Source organism: Anguilla anguilla, chromosome 17 (genome assembly GCF_013347855.1).
Source record: "Anguilla anguilla isolate fAngAng1 chromosome 17, fAngAng1.pri, whole genome shotgun sequence".
Lineage (NCBI taxonomy): Eukaryota > Metazoa > Chordata > Actinopteri > Anguilliformes > Anguillidae > Anguilla > Anguilla anguilla.
The window spans coordinates 23,758,913-23,773,127 of record NC_049217.1 but is presented as its reverse complement, the minus strand read 5'-3'; the positions used below and the strand labels follow the sequence as shown (position 1 = coordinate 23,773,127).

At 41.7% G+C, this 14,215-nt stretch overlaps 2 protein-coding genes across 2 annotated transcripts in view; both read left to right on the top strand.

The window, feature by feature from the left end:
- Positions 1 to 5,260: 5,260 nt before the first annotated feature.
- Positions 5,261 to 10,555, top strand: LOC118216535 (sodium-independent sulfate anion transporter-like). The gene is made up of 4 exons (XM_035397796.1): positions 5,261 to 5,772; positions 8,987 to 9,042; positions 9,174 to 9,314; positions 9,617 to 10,555. The coding sequence occupies exons 1-4, from the start codon at positions 5,750 to 5,752 to the stop codon at positions 9,769 to 9,771; spliced, it is 375 nt and encodes a 124-aa protein (XP_035253687.1). The 5' UTR covers positions 5,261 to 5,749; the 3' UTR covers positions 9,772 to 10,555.
- A 1,320-nt stretch (positions 10,556 to 11,875) lies between these two features.
- LOC118216533 (E3 ubiquitin-protein ligase rnf213-alpha-like) overlaps positions 11,876 to 14,215 on the top strand; it is a 47,478-nt gene continuing 45,138 nt past the window's right edge. The window contains exon 1 of the mRNA XM_035397792.1: positions 11,876 to 11,985. The gene's annotated coding sequence lies outside the window, so the exon portion shown is untranslated. The remainder of the gene's footprint in view (positions 11,986 to 14,215) is intronic.

The window sequence follows — 14,215 nt, the reverse complement described above, 5'->3', positions numbered from 1 at the left end:
CTGTATGGGGTTTGTTTGCAGAAAAACCGAGAAAGCCTTTGCCAGTGTGTGCAGTGTGTGGTGCTTTTTTCCCGAGAGAAAAATCTGAAAAGCCAGAGCTAGAGCCAATCAGGGTAAAAACTGGAAAAGCAGGTTGAGAAACACTTTTCTAATTGTGGCAAATGCAAAAACGTAGTGTAGGATGAAGGCATTTTAAGGGCGTTTAGTACTGGCATATATGATAAGTTCACATGTTGTGGTATGTGTAATGCCATGTATATGTAGTAGCGCATATCCGTTAGTCCTGTACATAAATCCAGATTCTACACCAATTTCCAATCTTTCATTCTCCCTGCCCACCGGCGCCCTCCCCACCTGAGTTCCGTCTTCTGTCCCCCACCCCCTGTGCTGCACCCAAACATTCCAGCCCCCAGCACCACACACTGCACCCCTCTCCCCCACACATCGCATCCCTATCCCCCACACGCTGCAGCCCCCTGCCCCACACACTGCACCCCCTGCCCCACACACTGCACCCCTCTCCCCCACACACTGCACCCCTATCCCCCACACGCTGCACCCCTCTGCTTCACACACTGCACCCCTCTCCCCCACACACTGCACCCCTTTGCGCTCTGTCTGCTGGTCCGTATCAGTCCACAGCTGCTCCTAATTCCCTGCCTCCCGTCCCCCAGCAGCCCCTCTGTGAGGGATTAGCTCTTTGGTTCTGGTGGATTTCGGGTCTTAAAGGAATGCGGGCTGCAGGAATGCGGGCCACACGCGGGGCTCCGGGACCCCCTAGAAGAGCGCAGTCTGGACACCATCAGGGCTCGCCCCGCCGTGGCGGTCTTGCGGTCCGAAGCGGCAGGTTCCGGTGGCCTGGCGGTATTTTTTAAGCCCACCATCATTTGTCGTCCCAGTATTTCATTTGCTCACATTCTTGAAAACCCACCGCGGTGCATTCAGAACAGAACCACTTTAGCCCGAGATCTTGCCCACTTTAGCCCGAGATCTTGCCCACTTTAGCCCGAGATCTTGCCCACTTTAGCCCGAGATCTTGCCCACTTTAGCCGGAGATCTTGCCCACTTTAGCCGGAGATCTTGCCCACTTTAGCCGGAGATCTTGCCCACTTTAGCCCGAGATCTTGCCCACTTTAGCCCGAGATCTTGCCCACTTTAGCCCGAGATCTTGCCCACTTTAGCCCGAGATCTTGCCCACTTCAGCCCGAGATCTTGCCCACTTCAGCCCGAGATCTTGCCCACTTTAGCCCGAGATCTTGCCCACTTTAGCCCGAGATCTTGCCCACTTTAGCCAGAGATCTTACCCACTTTAGCTTGAGATCTTGCCCACTTTAGCCCGAGATCTTGCCCACTTTAGCTAGAGATCTTTCCCACTTTAGCTTGAGATCTTACCCACTTTAGCCCAAGATCTTTCCCACTTTAACCCGAGATCTTGCCCACTTTAGCTCGAGATCTTTCCCACTTTAGCTCGAGATCTTGCCCACTTTAGCCCGAGATCTTGCCCACTTCAGCCTGAGATCTTGCCCACTTCAGCCCGAGATCTTGCCCACTTTAGCCCGAGATCTTGCCCACTTTAGCCCGAGATCTTTCCCACAGATACTGAACTAAACTATGGAATATGAACGCTCCAGGACAGGGCTCATCCTTTGCTGACAGCCAGATTCACTGCAGATTACTGCAGCTTCTTCTGTCACTCCTTCAAACAGCTCCTCACTGCTTCAGACTTTGAGCTGATAAACTCTGCACAGTGAACCTACACTGCAATCACATCTGGCTGTCATATTCGCTGTTTAGTTGTACTGATATCCAATATACAGTTATGATCATAAGTCACACTGTGTACTAATTATTGAAATACTCAAATATTCATATATATCTTTTTGTTTTAAATGTATTATATTGCTACTGAGTTGTCCACAAAGGCATACTTTTAGAAATACACATCTGTCTATCTATCATGTATTATGTGGATCCAGTCAAAATTCTTGCTTTGGTGTTTTTACATCATTAGGTAAAAATTTCTATTTTTAACTGAATCATTTCCCTTCAGATTGAAATGGAGGAAACCATCATTGCATCCCGTTCTCCTGGGAAATGAATCTGACCATGAAGTCCGAATGGATATATTTTTCCATTGAGGTTTCGTGATGGATTTTTTAAACAGATCGGTGCCTGTGAAAAATAAGACTATCCAATTTCGCTTTCGTTAAAGGTTCAGCGCCAGGCACGATGCTACTGTTCATTTTGCAAGCGGAGCCTCGAAAGAAAGAGAAGAGCAGACGCTTCCCTGGCAGACGGGTACGTGTAAGGGCTGATATAATACAATTAAGAGTCAGTATGCCCTTCTCCATCTCTCCATTGTCTCTCTGTCACATTCTCTTTCTCTCTCTAACTCTGTTCAGCTCAATTCTGTGTGCTGCAGATATAAAATATTGATGAAGTATGTACACACAGTGAATTTGAACCATTTTTAAGCCCAGAACTACTGTAATGATAAAATTTAAATTATTATAAATTGGTACGATATAATTGTAATAACTAAAGGCTATTATTATTTTTTTAAATAATAAAACTAAAAGTGAGGGACTTTACTCATATCTGTAGCTCTAATTTGAATTTTTTGAGACAGTCACGCGCACACACACACACACACACACACACGCACAGAGGTGAAGACATTGGAAGTGCAACGCCTTGTCATGTGTGGCTGGTAATGGTAGACAAATGGACAGACAGGAGCTTTGATTGACGCAGGCTGACTGCTCCAATGGGACCGTTGGACTGAAACCCGCACCGTTTCATCCACCGGACGGCCAGTCATTTCCAAGCGGATACGACCAGTGGCGTTTCTCAGAACCAGCGTTATGAATGATGTTTTTCTTGCCTCCCAGATGATAGAGATTAACCGCAGAAGGGGAAGGGTTTCAGTGTGACACGTAGCCGGGCGTGGTTTTTAACTCCGAAACAGAGGGGGCAGTAAGCGTGCGGTAATGACATCACATCCTATGGACCTACGGAGCTGCCGCGCTCCTCGGAGACAGAGCCGCTATTGAAAGGGCGAGGAGAGACATCCGAGACGGTTTCCCGCTCCGCACCGAGAGGGGACTCTCTTGACCCGTGGTGTCGGAGAGACGGGCCGGTCCGCTCCGCGCGGTACCGAAGGGGGGGGGGGGGGGCGCGGGGGGTTCCAGAGGCGGACCTCTCGCAACGCTGCTTGGTGCTTTATTTTATTTATTTTTTTTGATGAACCATGGTGCTTTTGTTCTACTGGGCACCGAGTCGATTGTGCTGGACAGTAGGTTCCATTTTGTCTTTTCCGTGGGCCATACATATATACACATACTGGAGAGAAGGGCACAGATCAGTTTTTTTACTTTAACTATGTGACGCTTTGGCTTATTGATGGGCTGCTTTAAATGGAAATAAATCCATAATACTGAGGTCATGTAATGACAAAATGCACTTTTCTCTCAAAAAATATATTATGTGTGTGCAGGTGTGTGTGTTTGTGTTTAAATTGTTAGATACGACTTGCATACCTTCATATTTTATGTACTGTTCACTCCATCTTTGTATTAATGACTGTATTAATTACACCCATTAAAATGCCCTAAATAATACTGAAAAGGTTTCCTGTTGGCCTCCAGGGTATGATCAATATCATGAAGTGCATAAGGGCTGTTCCATCCTTAAATGTTATACATTTTATAAGTGGTTTCATGAGCACATACAGTACTTGTATAAATTTTGCTCTGACAGACAAGCTGTTTAGGGAAGCCATAGAAATTAAATTCAATATGGGGGTGGGGCTGGGGATAAACAGCCCAGCATTTGTCCTTGAGCAGATTTTGACACTGAGAATGAGAGCACAATTCTTCTATAGGGGCCCTTTCAGCTCAACACTGCTGTTGTAACATAACAATAACATGACAATAACATAACATAATAACATAACAAAATTTATGCCAAAATGCCAAGATCATAGAGACCTCTGCACTTACTTGGCTTTCATCACAATCATGACGTCTTCGGTCATGCTGGAATGCTATCTGGAACTGGCACACTGCCTCTTCAGTACAGCATTTTGTATACCTTAGAACGAGGTCTGGCAGGTTGTCATCTTTCTCCGCTATGTTATGAATCTATCCTGTTTTCTGCCAGTCCCTTGTGGTGGGTGGTGGGTGATGGGGGGTGGGGGATTTGGGGGGCAGGGGATTGAGGCCCCGTAAAACTCTACCTCCTTTATTGTCTGGGGGAGTCAACATGTTCGCTTATGATGTTTTGAATGCAATGCCACAAAGATTACGTTTTAATGCCGAGGGTGAGCGGAGATGCTCTATTCACTTCCTGTATATTCTCGCACTGTCTACTTTGAAAGAATCAAAATGAAAAAGTAAGAATTAAATAAAATTTTAAAAAAGAATTTCTCCCCAGCAGCTTGTAGAGAAAACTTAATAATACAAAGAAACGAGTCATACCTGGGGGAAGAAAAAGTTTAGTACTCTTATAAAAGTTTTGTGCATGCTTTTTCTTCTGTTGTTGTTTCTCAGAGCCATTTTCCTCTCTAAAAATGTGCTCAAAACAGTTGTTTTCTTGACCACAAGTGGTAACGACATTATGTGATCATCAGTAATTTGAAATAAGGTATACAAATAAAGAAGGTTCTCTTTGCATGAATATCATCATTTTATGTAGAAAAATCCTGGACAAAGTAATACATGGTCATGCTGATTATAAAAATTCCAACAGTAAGATACATTAGACTGCTGAATTATGTAGGTATGAACAAATACATACAGGAAGTAGTAATGATTATTACTTATCACAAATTATTTCTCAATTTTTGCTTTATGTTGATGTTGCATTATTACATATTACATTTAGTATACAAACAAGCACGAAACCGTGCAGACCCACAGCTAGCTAGCTATGGCACGTCCTCTCCTCTGTAACGTTATTTGTTATCCTCCATGTGTCCATACATCTGTATCGGTGGTACGCGCTAAGTAGGTTAACTAAAGTAGGCGAAACGCTAACATGTTAGGATTAGCGAAAGTAACGTTAGGCGATAAAGCTGTGCTTAAAAATGTCATGCCGTTCGAAGTGGTGATTTTGGGAGATGCGCCTGCGCATGTGCCCTACTAAAGAAAGCACCACCTGTGCATGCGTCCAACAGGTTGTCCATGAGTGAGTGAGTGATCACCATTTGCCATGCATAGCCCACAGCGGCAGTTCCTGCGCACCATGGGATAAAGTGAAATTGTTGCAAAATATTGCGCTAACATTCAAAATCTGTTTATAAATGCAGTGTTTCCATGATTTGTGTCAGTACTGTACCTGTAATTGCATTGTTGTTATTCTACCTGTCTTTTTGTATGGTGATTATTGTGTAATTTTGTTAGAATTTCTTTGGAGTGTCTATTTTCTCATCAATTATACAGCACTGTAGCTGTTTATGTATCAAGCAATTCGTGATTACCTTTGGGATTACCTGTCAAAAATGGTATGACTTGTTTGATGCCAATACCCCCTGGACAGAATAGAGTTTTATCTTTGGGGTGGTGGTAAGAGCATTGGTGGGGAGGGGGTGATGGTTTATGGAACTTAATATTTTGCTCACTGAGAGGTAAGGGTGTGAACATGCTGTTTTTCCCGCTGATCATCCTGTTTTTCCTTCACATAATGGGGTGGACGAGGTGTCAGAGTGCCGCTGGTGTCTGAGGAGAACGTCAAGTGACAGCAGAGATGGATGACAGAAAACGCCAGAAAGGCGTAAGTAAGGGAAGGGATGGGTCACTGGTCACGGTGTGAAACAGATATGGGAGTGCAGCGCAGTATAACTAAAGCAAAATCATGCATTATTTTTTAAAACATTTTTTAAAAATCTCTAATTCCACAACTGGTCACACACATGTTCTCCTCAGACCCCCAGGGTGCCACAGTTTGCATGTTTCACTTAATCTGTCCCTTCTGTATCACTCACATGCAAATTTGAGAGAATGTCATCAATATGATACTTTTCTATTGAGCTGTATTGCTTTTCTTTTACCTGTCTTATGAAATAGCACACTTTTTGGGGGGTTCTGAAAATACTGTATAAAAATTAAAAAACATTAAGATGGTGTAAAGTACAGGCATAGTGTACAGACTAAACTTCCTACAACTTGAATTTTATCGTTCTTTTTGTGTGTGTGAAGCAACTAAGTGTAGTGTTGCTACTTTTAATTTACAAATTTCCCAAAATTTTTATGTTATTTTGTAACAGAGGATAATGTAACTTGATGTTTCCTATTAGAAAATGACTTCTCTAATAATTTTATGTAATGCTTTGTCATGTTATGCTACGTTCTGTTATGCTGTTACGTTATGTTATCTAATAAGATGGTTTTGGTGACAGAGTGTGTTGATATATGAGAGAAAGAGGAGCAGTCATCTAGTTGGCAATTCAGTGTAAGCTCTCTTTTGTTTTTTTAAAAATTGTTTTTTATTGTTTATTAGTTATTCAGAATAAAATTTAGAACTACAAATTGCACATTTAATGAATACTCTGTAAAAATCATATGTATGTATATTATAGTTATATGCAAATGTTTGGCACCCCGTATAACAATGTATGTTGCAGTGAATCTCAAAGTTAACTGAAGCTGACCGGACCTCTAGGTTGTACAAAGTGTTTTATTTTATCTTTCATATTGGGATGGCAGACATTAAATTCTGTACATTCTCACCCCATTTCAACAGACAGAATTCATAAACAACTTCACATGTCCACACAATAAAGCCCTAAACTAAGGGGATTTTGCGTTTTCTCCATCTTCTTCTTCTTCTCATTCTTATTTTTCCTGCCGCCTATCCCACAAACAAAATGTCTCCCCATTGGACATTTTACCTACACCAGCCAAATCTTCACCTACACGACCCAATCAAAAACTTGCATACACACGCAAAATACCCATACCTTTTTACTCTCAAACATTTCTAGTTTAAACAGCTAGTCTGCCTATGGCCTAGTGGGCAAGGTTACAGTCTTGAGAACACGGGGTGCTAGGTACAAGCCCAGCTAGGAACATGTTTCTTTAACCTGCTTTTACCCTCACTAATAATTGTCTACTACTTCTCAATTATTGCTTTTGCACCAAATCTACCCGCCGTTCACCGAACGTATACACTGCATTATGACGTACCGTCTGCACGTTCAGTTATTAACCGGCTACAATATTGCAAAGCCGTATGGATTCAACGGGAGCTCTTCTGTGCTTACTGGCCTGTGTTCTTCTTTAAAACCACGGACAGGTTTGCTAATGATATTTCACGCATTGCATAGCTATGTCATGGTGCTGCACTAACAAAGTTACAGACTGGTAAACTTCCGGTTGAAGGATTGAATCCCGCCTCGCCCTCAGGCAGATAATTTCCTCTTTTACACTAACGTTTTCTTATGCTTATATTTGCTTTACCAAAACTCACTCATGGCCACCCATATGCATTTCATGACGGCAAATGTATTGCTTTTATTAAAAAGTTACACCAGTTCACCACTGTGCCATTTCGACTAACTATATTTCTTCACTTGGCTACCGTATAAAACCTTCTTATCAGCAAACGCCACGTTTCTACATTCATGTTACCTCGCCCTGTTCTCTATCTAGCCACATACAAACAATTACTACGTATGAACGTTCTGCAACTCCCCATTAAAACATTACATTTAAAATCATGACTCACTCATAATTATAACTACTAATACTGAACGCGACAAAAGCCCATCACTGTAATAGATTTCACATGTTACTTAACTCTGCACTTCAACAACTAATATTTTATACAGACTGTTATATATACCATTCGATAACGAAACTAAGCTCGCTCATGGTCACTTCATTTAATTCGCACTACAGTCTGTGATCATGTCAACCTTCACCTACATGCCCATTCTGCTAAAAACATACTGTTTCAACTATGCAATTTCATCATTTCATCCTAATTTCTCTCACACTGTTGTTGATTTCTCATATGCAAAGCCTGCTGGGACATATGCGTCTGCTCCTATTCTCCACTATCAAGTTTCCTGGTTCTAGCTTAGCAAAACAGCAAAGAGGATTCCTACCTGCAGATAAGCCTATCAAAATGCCTTATAAACCTTACAAACACTAAAAGTGCATCTCCACGAAATAACAGACAACGGAGCAAGACAGAAGGGTACACAAGTTGCAACCTAGGGAGCTCTAATTCTACGGGCTTGCTGATTCTTTTGTCAATCAAGGCTCGTTGGATGGCTGTCAAATCCGTGAGCACAGGCACTGGCCATATTTCACCTGCGTTTCTGATGCGTTTACACTTATGCCACCACACCCTTTGTCACAGCCACTGTTTTACATATAACAACGGTTTTACATAGCACAACGGTACACGCTCATCAGACTGTACAAATTCACACAAGGATAGCCATAATCCACAACCGTTTCTTACAGGGTCACTTCGCATTTCTCATTCTCATAATAAAACGCTTTGCAAAAAGAAATGATATTTCATAAAAAAACATGTTTTCAATGTACAAAAATGCCAAGTTACTCACACATACAAGACATACACCGTCTATAACTCATTCATTCAGACTGCCAAAATCCAGGCCTGCCATTAAAAGTATTGATATCAAAATGACGCCAAGTTACGGTACTACAAACAATATAGGCTATCTTGCCTCACCGAAATTAAATAAGATGTATTCCAAAGCAATGCTACCCAATATTTCCTCAATTCTTTCAAGTCACCGGGAGCTTTGGAAGGTATGGAATCCTCAGGGTTCACCTGTATACTTGTGCGCTGTTGTTATACACAAAAACATATTCTTTTTCATCTTGCATGGAATGAAGATGTAAAACGGACTGCGCTTGTAATATGTTCTACTATATGATTGTTTTAAAACTGCAATTGTTTATAATTAAGATGCCGGACAACAACAACAAATATGTATGTGTCTTGGCAGGAGCGCCGTGAACTCGCAAACTGGAGTGTGCACACCACTAGGGGGCGTGGTGACAGGTGAGTCAGCGCTTTTCATCAGCAATTGTCAACCATTAACCCGATAATACATTTTTATGGCTTCAAAAATTTGTCAGGCATGTATCTAATCTGAAGGCTTGCACTGGGCACCCACCCTCCCTCCCCCGCAGGCCTGATCGTGCTGCTCTCTCTGGTCTTCCTCATGCCACTCTTTTGCTACGTCCCTAAGGCCGCTCTAGCTGCGGTCATCATCTCCTCTGTGGCTCCCATGGCTGACCTCCGAGGGTACCAGGAGATCTGGGAGGTTGGAGGTGAGTGTGCCCAACAAGCCAGCTATGTGAGGTATTATATTGCATACTTGCTGTTACTATGGTATGTCAGCTCTCCCCTATGGATCTCAGGTTGTGACAGGCTGAAACCCAGCCCCAGCATTGTGCTGGCTGTGTGGTACTTGGATTTGTTGACTGTTTTGGAAATGGAACCATGCCGACTTGTGACAAAAGAGATAGAGTAATATTAAAGTAAAAGAGTGAACAAGTTTATTGATTTTTCATCTCAGTGTCACCTCTCACACTCCCCCCCCCCCCCCCCACCCCTCCATGACTGTCCATAGGAGTGGACCTGGTGTCTTTCCTGGTGACCTTCCTGGTGAGCTTCTGGGAGATGCAGTATGGCATTGTCGGAGGTGTAGCTTTTTCCGGAGCAATCCATCTGTTCAGTTTTACTAGAAAAAAGCTCTCTGTGAACTCCAGCATACATCACTCATGACTCACCCTGGAGAAACTTGAACAATGTATCAGCAGGTCACCTCCTCACCTGGATTATTTTGCCCTCAGTAATCCTATCAATTTTGAACTTCCTTGATGATATTTAACCATATATTTCATAAAAATGTAATGTTTCCTCAAAAACTGATGCACATGAAGTTACAGGAAGAGAAATAATGTGTCTGGGGAAGATTGCGTTGAGATGTTCTTGTAAACCTTCGCCATCTCAACCAAACATGGTGCATCAGTGACCTCCGGTGGTGGATGCGAGAACCGCGCAGCTCTACTGGTGGACTATTGGGTGAAATCAAGGGCAGAGGAAAGCAGGGGAACTCCAGAGGACAAGTCGTGCTTGTCTGCACTCTCCCAAATTGAGAAAGGAAGTTGCAGTGATGAGATGGACCTATGTGTGCAACTGGACATTTCAAGTTGGATAAAAAATTGAGGATGAACGAAAAAAAAAACTGCAAGCAGAAACACTCTAAACTAGGCCAAGCCATAGAGTAGTTCTGTATAGTGGTGACCACTCCCTTGAGTGGATGCAATTTTATATAGAACCTTTTTATCATATAATGTGAAAGTGCTTTAAAGTGAAGAAGGGAAGCTTACCTCAGCCACCAATGTGTAGCACCCACCTAGGTGATCCATGGTAGCCAAATGCACAAGACTTCTCACTACACATCAGCACAGGCAGAGAGGAGGGAAAGATTAGGCAATTAAATAAAGGGGTCATATATTATTGGAAAATTGAGGTAATGTGTGTGTGTGTGTGTGTGTGTGTGTGTGTGTGTAAATATACACCATATGACCTAAAGCAGGGGTCCTCAATCTTATCCAGAAAGGGCCGGTGTGGGTGCAGGCTTTTGTTCCAACCAAGCAGTTACACACCTGACTCTGCTAGTCAAGATCCTTTGCAAAGACTCCAGTGGTTGATTAGTAGAATCAGGTGTGTAACTGCTTGGTTGGAACAAAAGCCTGCACCCACACCGGCCCTTTCTGGATAAGATTGAGGACCCTTGACCTAAAGTATGTGGACGCCCCTTGGTCTGGGGCTGTTGTTCATGGTTTGGAATCACATTCTACTCCAAACAACTCCATATTAATGCCCATACTTCTGGATGAGATGTTGGATGTCAGGTGTCCGCATATAGTACTTTTAGCCATATAGTGTGGTTCTTGCTCAGGTCCCCTTTGCAAAAGACATTTTGATCTCAATTGGGGTTAAATTAAGGTTAAATAAATAAAAAATCCAAGACACAATAGTACTTTTCACCCAGAGCTTTTATTACTTGTCAACATATGTGCATAATGTTCCATAAACTGTTCATGTTCATGGTTCTTCAATGGCAGTAGTCTGTCATTAAACTGGTGTTCCTGGTTCCTGTCATTCACTGAGTCTTCCTGGATGATGTTCCTCCTAACATGTATGATGGCAAAATCCAGAAAGCTATTTAGCCCATCCATAGCGTGAATTCTCCCTATTGATAAATACTGTCTGTTCTCTAACGAGTTGTGTAGCTGTCACTTCTACAACGGTTCATAACATAGCTACTGCTGAGAAGAACCTTTCTAAATACTCGATATTGAAAAGCAGTGTAATGTGAGCCTGGCATCGCCGTAGGAGGATCAATCAAATTGTGTGTGCTGAGTCACAGTGACAGTCATTATTATTGTGGGAATCTGGACATACATTTGTCGTGGCCATCAGGAAATTCCCAGGAACTTAAACCATATGCCTAAATATACCCCAATTTAACTTTTGCAGACTTTCACCTGTTTCAAGGGTAGCAGGGGTGTCAACCAGATTGAGTTTCTTCAGTTTTGATTCGTGTATATAGCCTACTTACTCTTTTACGGAAATCGAAGTTTTTATATGTAAACCAAATATAAATCAATTTTATAAATAAAAACTGAATTTAGAATGTTTTGCGTTCTTTTCCGGGTTAGAATATTCAATTTATAATAGATTTAACAGTTAAGGACAGTGTGCCGTCGGGAATCCCCTGCAAGACCAGGGAAACTCCCGGGAGTGGGCAAACGGCGATTAGAAAGAGAAAGAAACGTGATCGAATTGTTGACGCCCATTTTCTTTGAATAGAAACTTATGCCTCTTCTAGCTGCGACCCGTGTAAACGGAGATGACAGGCAGCGCTACGATTTCGCCACAAATATCATTTTTGTGAACGAAAAGGGAGATATCTGGATATTTTATGAGGTACAGGCAATTTTGCCAAATGTTTATTTCACAGGGATGGGATTTCAGACTTGCAATCGCTAACTTGTGTTTACCTGGGATGTATAGCTATGGATTACTGCAATAATAGCTGATTCTGTCATTGCACGACCTCTCATTGGCATAGTAGCTGCTCAGTTTAGATCACCAAACCAACCGAACGCGTATCACTGGCAGCGAATCTTATCGACGCAAAGCGTAACTATAAGCTTATAGCAGCAATCATAACATCTGCCGTCGTAATGTAGTGAACACTACTTCCCATCTCCACGCGGGGGCCAGCCGTGTATAGGTGTAACGCCGTCCCACGGAAACGAGGGTTCGAATCCGCCCGTGGGCAAATAAATAATCGTTCATAATTGTTCATAATTGATTTGTTCTTCACAGAAGTGTCTCAGATAACGCTTCTTCTTTTTTTAGGTTTGATATTAACATGATATTTGTTCTCCACCTCCATTTTATTATGGAGAGGATCAGTAAATCTTTTGTGCCAAATCAATACATATAAAGTTATCAAAGTATTTACATCAGATCAATTATTGCAACAGTACAAATAGGATTACAACATACTGGAGCAGGTGGATTTACCAAGGCTGCAAGGTGACAACTGGTGACAACTCCTCGGAGCTTGGGTGTTAAGAGAAGCACTGGCATTGGTCTGCTTTTGCCAAGTACTGCATGGGCCACTTCTGAAGCAGAATTTATATTTTTATATACAGTGAGCTCCATAACGTTAGGGACAAAGCCGTATTTTCTTTACTTGGTTCTGTACTTCATAATTTTATATAATCATTAGAACATCATAATTGGAACATCATTAAGAACAAGAGCACTGGTGAGCTCAGTAATCACAAAGGGCCTGGTAGGCCAAGGTGGACCTATACAGTTGATGACCAAAGAATTCTCGCTATAATGAAATAACATTAACTCTAAAACAGAGACCTGGACAGTAAAATTTGGGGAGGGTTTATATTTTCATGGGAACCGTACATCATGATGCTGTATAAATGGTAGGTTCTTTATGCCCTTGACCTTATGTTTTGTCATTTTGATACACAACCTTGTGTAGCTCTATCACCCAGTATTATCAAATTCCCAACATGAAAATTATTATTGTTATTATAATGATTTTCCACTGATCTCCCTTTTTTGTGTGCTGTCAATCCAGGGGATAGGGTGGGAGGGGTAGTTAATATGAATTGCATTACACAAATTCTGTATTGTCTGAAGGTGGAGGCAGCAATATCGAATAGTTAAACTGACTAATAATAATAATAATAATGGTAAGTATAGAAACATATAGATAGGAAAGAGTTTGTTAAGATGGCTGAATGACAGTACTGACAATGAACAATTAGAGATGGCATTACTTATTGCCTTGACAGCAATAGTGTAATAAGTAATAATAATTTTGAAAAATGTATGTCTAGACCGTGACGTGTTACACAAGGCACATGTAAAGGGGGCAATACCAATAATGATGATGATACCAGCAATAATATAGTGAGGGGGAAATTAAACATATCGTAAACTAAACCCTAATATGATTGCAGGGCCATGTTAATAATAGCTGATGTATTGAGACACAAACGTACACATACACACATGAAACATATTGTAAACTAAACCCTTAAATGATTGCAGGGCCATGGTAATAATAGCTGATATATTGAGACACAAACGTACACATACACACATGAAACATATTGTAAACTAAACCCTTAAATGATTGCAGGGCCATGGTAATAATAGCTGATATATTGAGACACAAACGTACACATACACACATGTCCAATTTACCTGCGATATTCTCACTTAAAAGTGTTATTATGTACGGACAAGCCAACAAACGGGACGTGAAAACCAATAATGAAGTCAAATAGGAAAAATGAAACTACTGGTCTTTTAGCTGAAATAATGACAGAATACCTCGATGACATCAATATAAAACAGGAACCTGTTCGTAATAAAATTATTAAGACTTACCGAAGCGTAGGTACCACAAAATAACCGCAAAACGTCTTATTTAATATTCGAATTTATTTGTTTATACGCTGTCATTCATTCATTCGGGACGGAACAGCGCCCGCGCGGGCTGTCTTAATTTGTTTTCAATACGAGGCCTCAATGTCTGCTTGCAGTTTAGTTTTCTAACTACAGTGCGTTCGCGTGCAAATTTCTTAGAGTTTGTTAACTACTTACTTTAGCCGAT

Coding starts and splice junctions, on each gene's coding strand:
- LOC118216535 (XM_035397796.1), top strand. CDS start 5,750: ATGACAGAAAACGCCAGAAAGGC. Junction 5,773..8,986: donor ACAGAAAACGCCAGAAAGGC/GTAAGTAAGGGA, acceptor GTGTCTTGGCAG/GAGCGCCGTGAACTCGCAAA. Junction 9,043..9,173: donor ACTAGGGGGCGTGGTGACAG/GTGAGTCAGCGC, acceptor CCTCCCCCGCAG/GCCTGATCGTGCTGCTCTCT.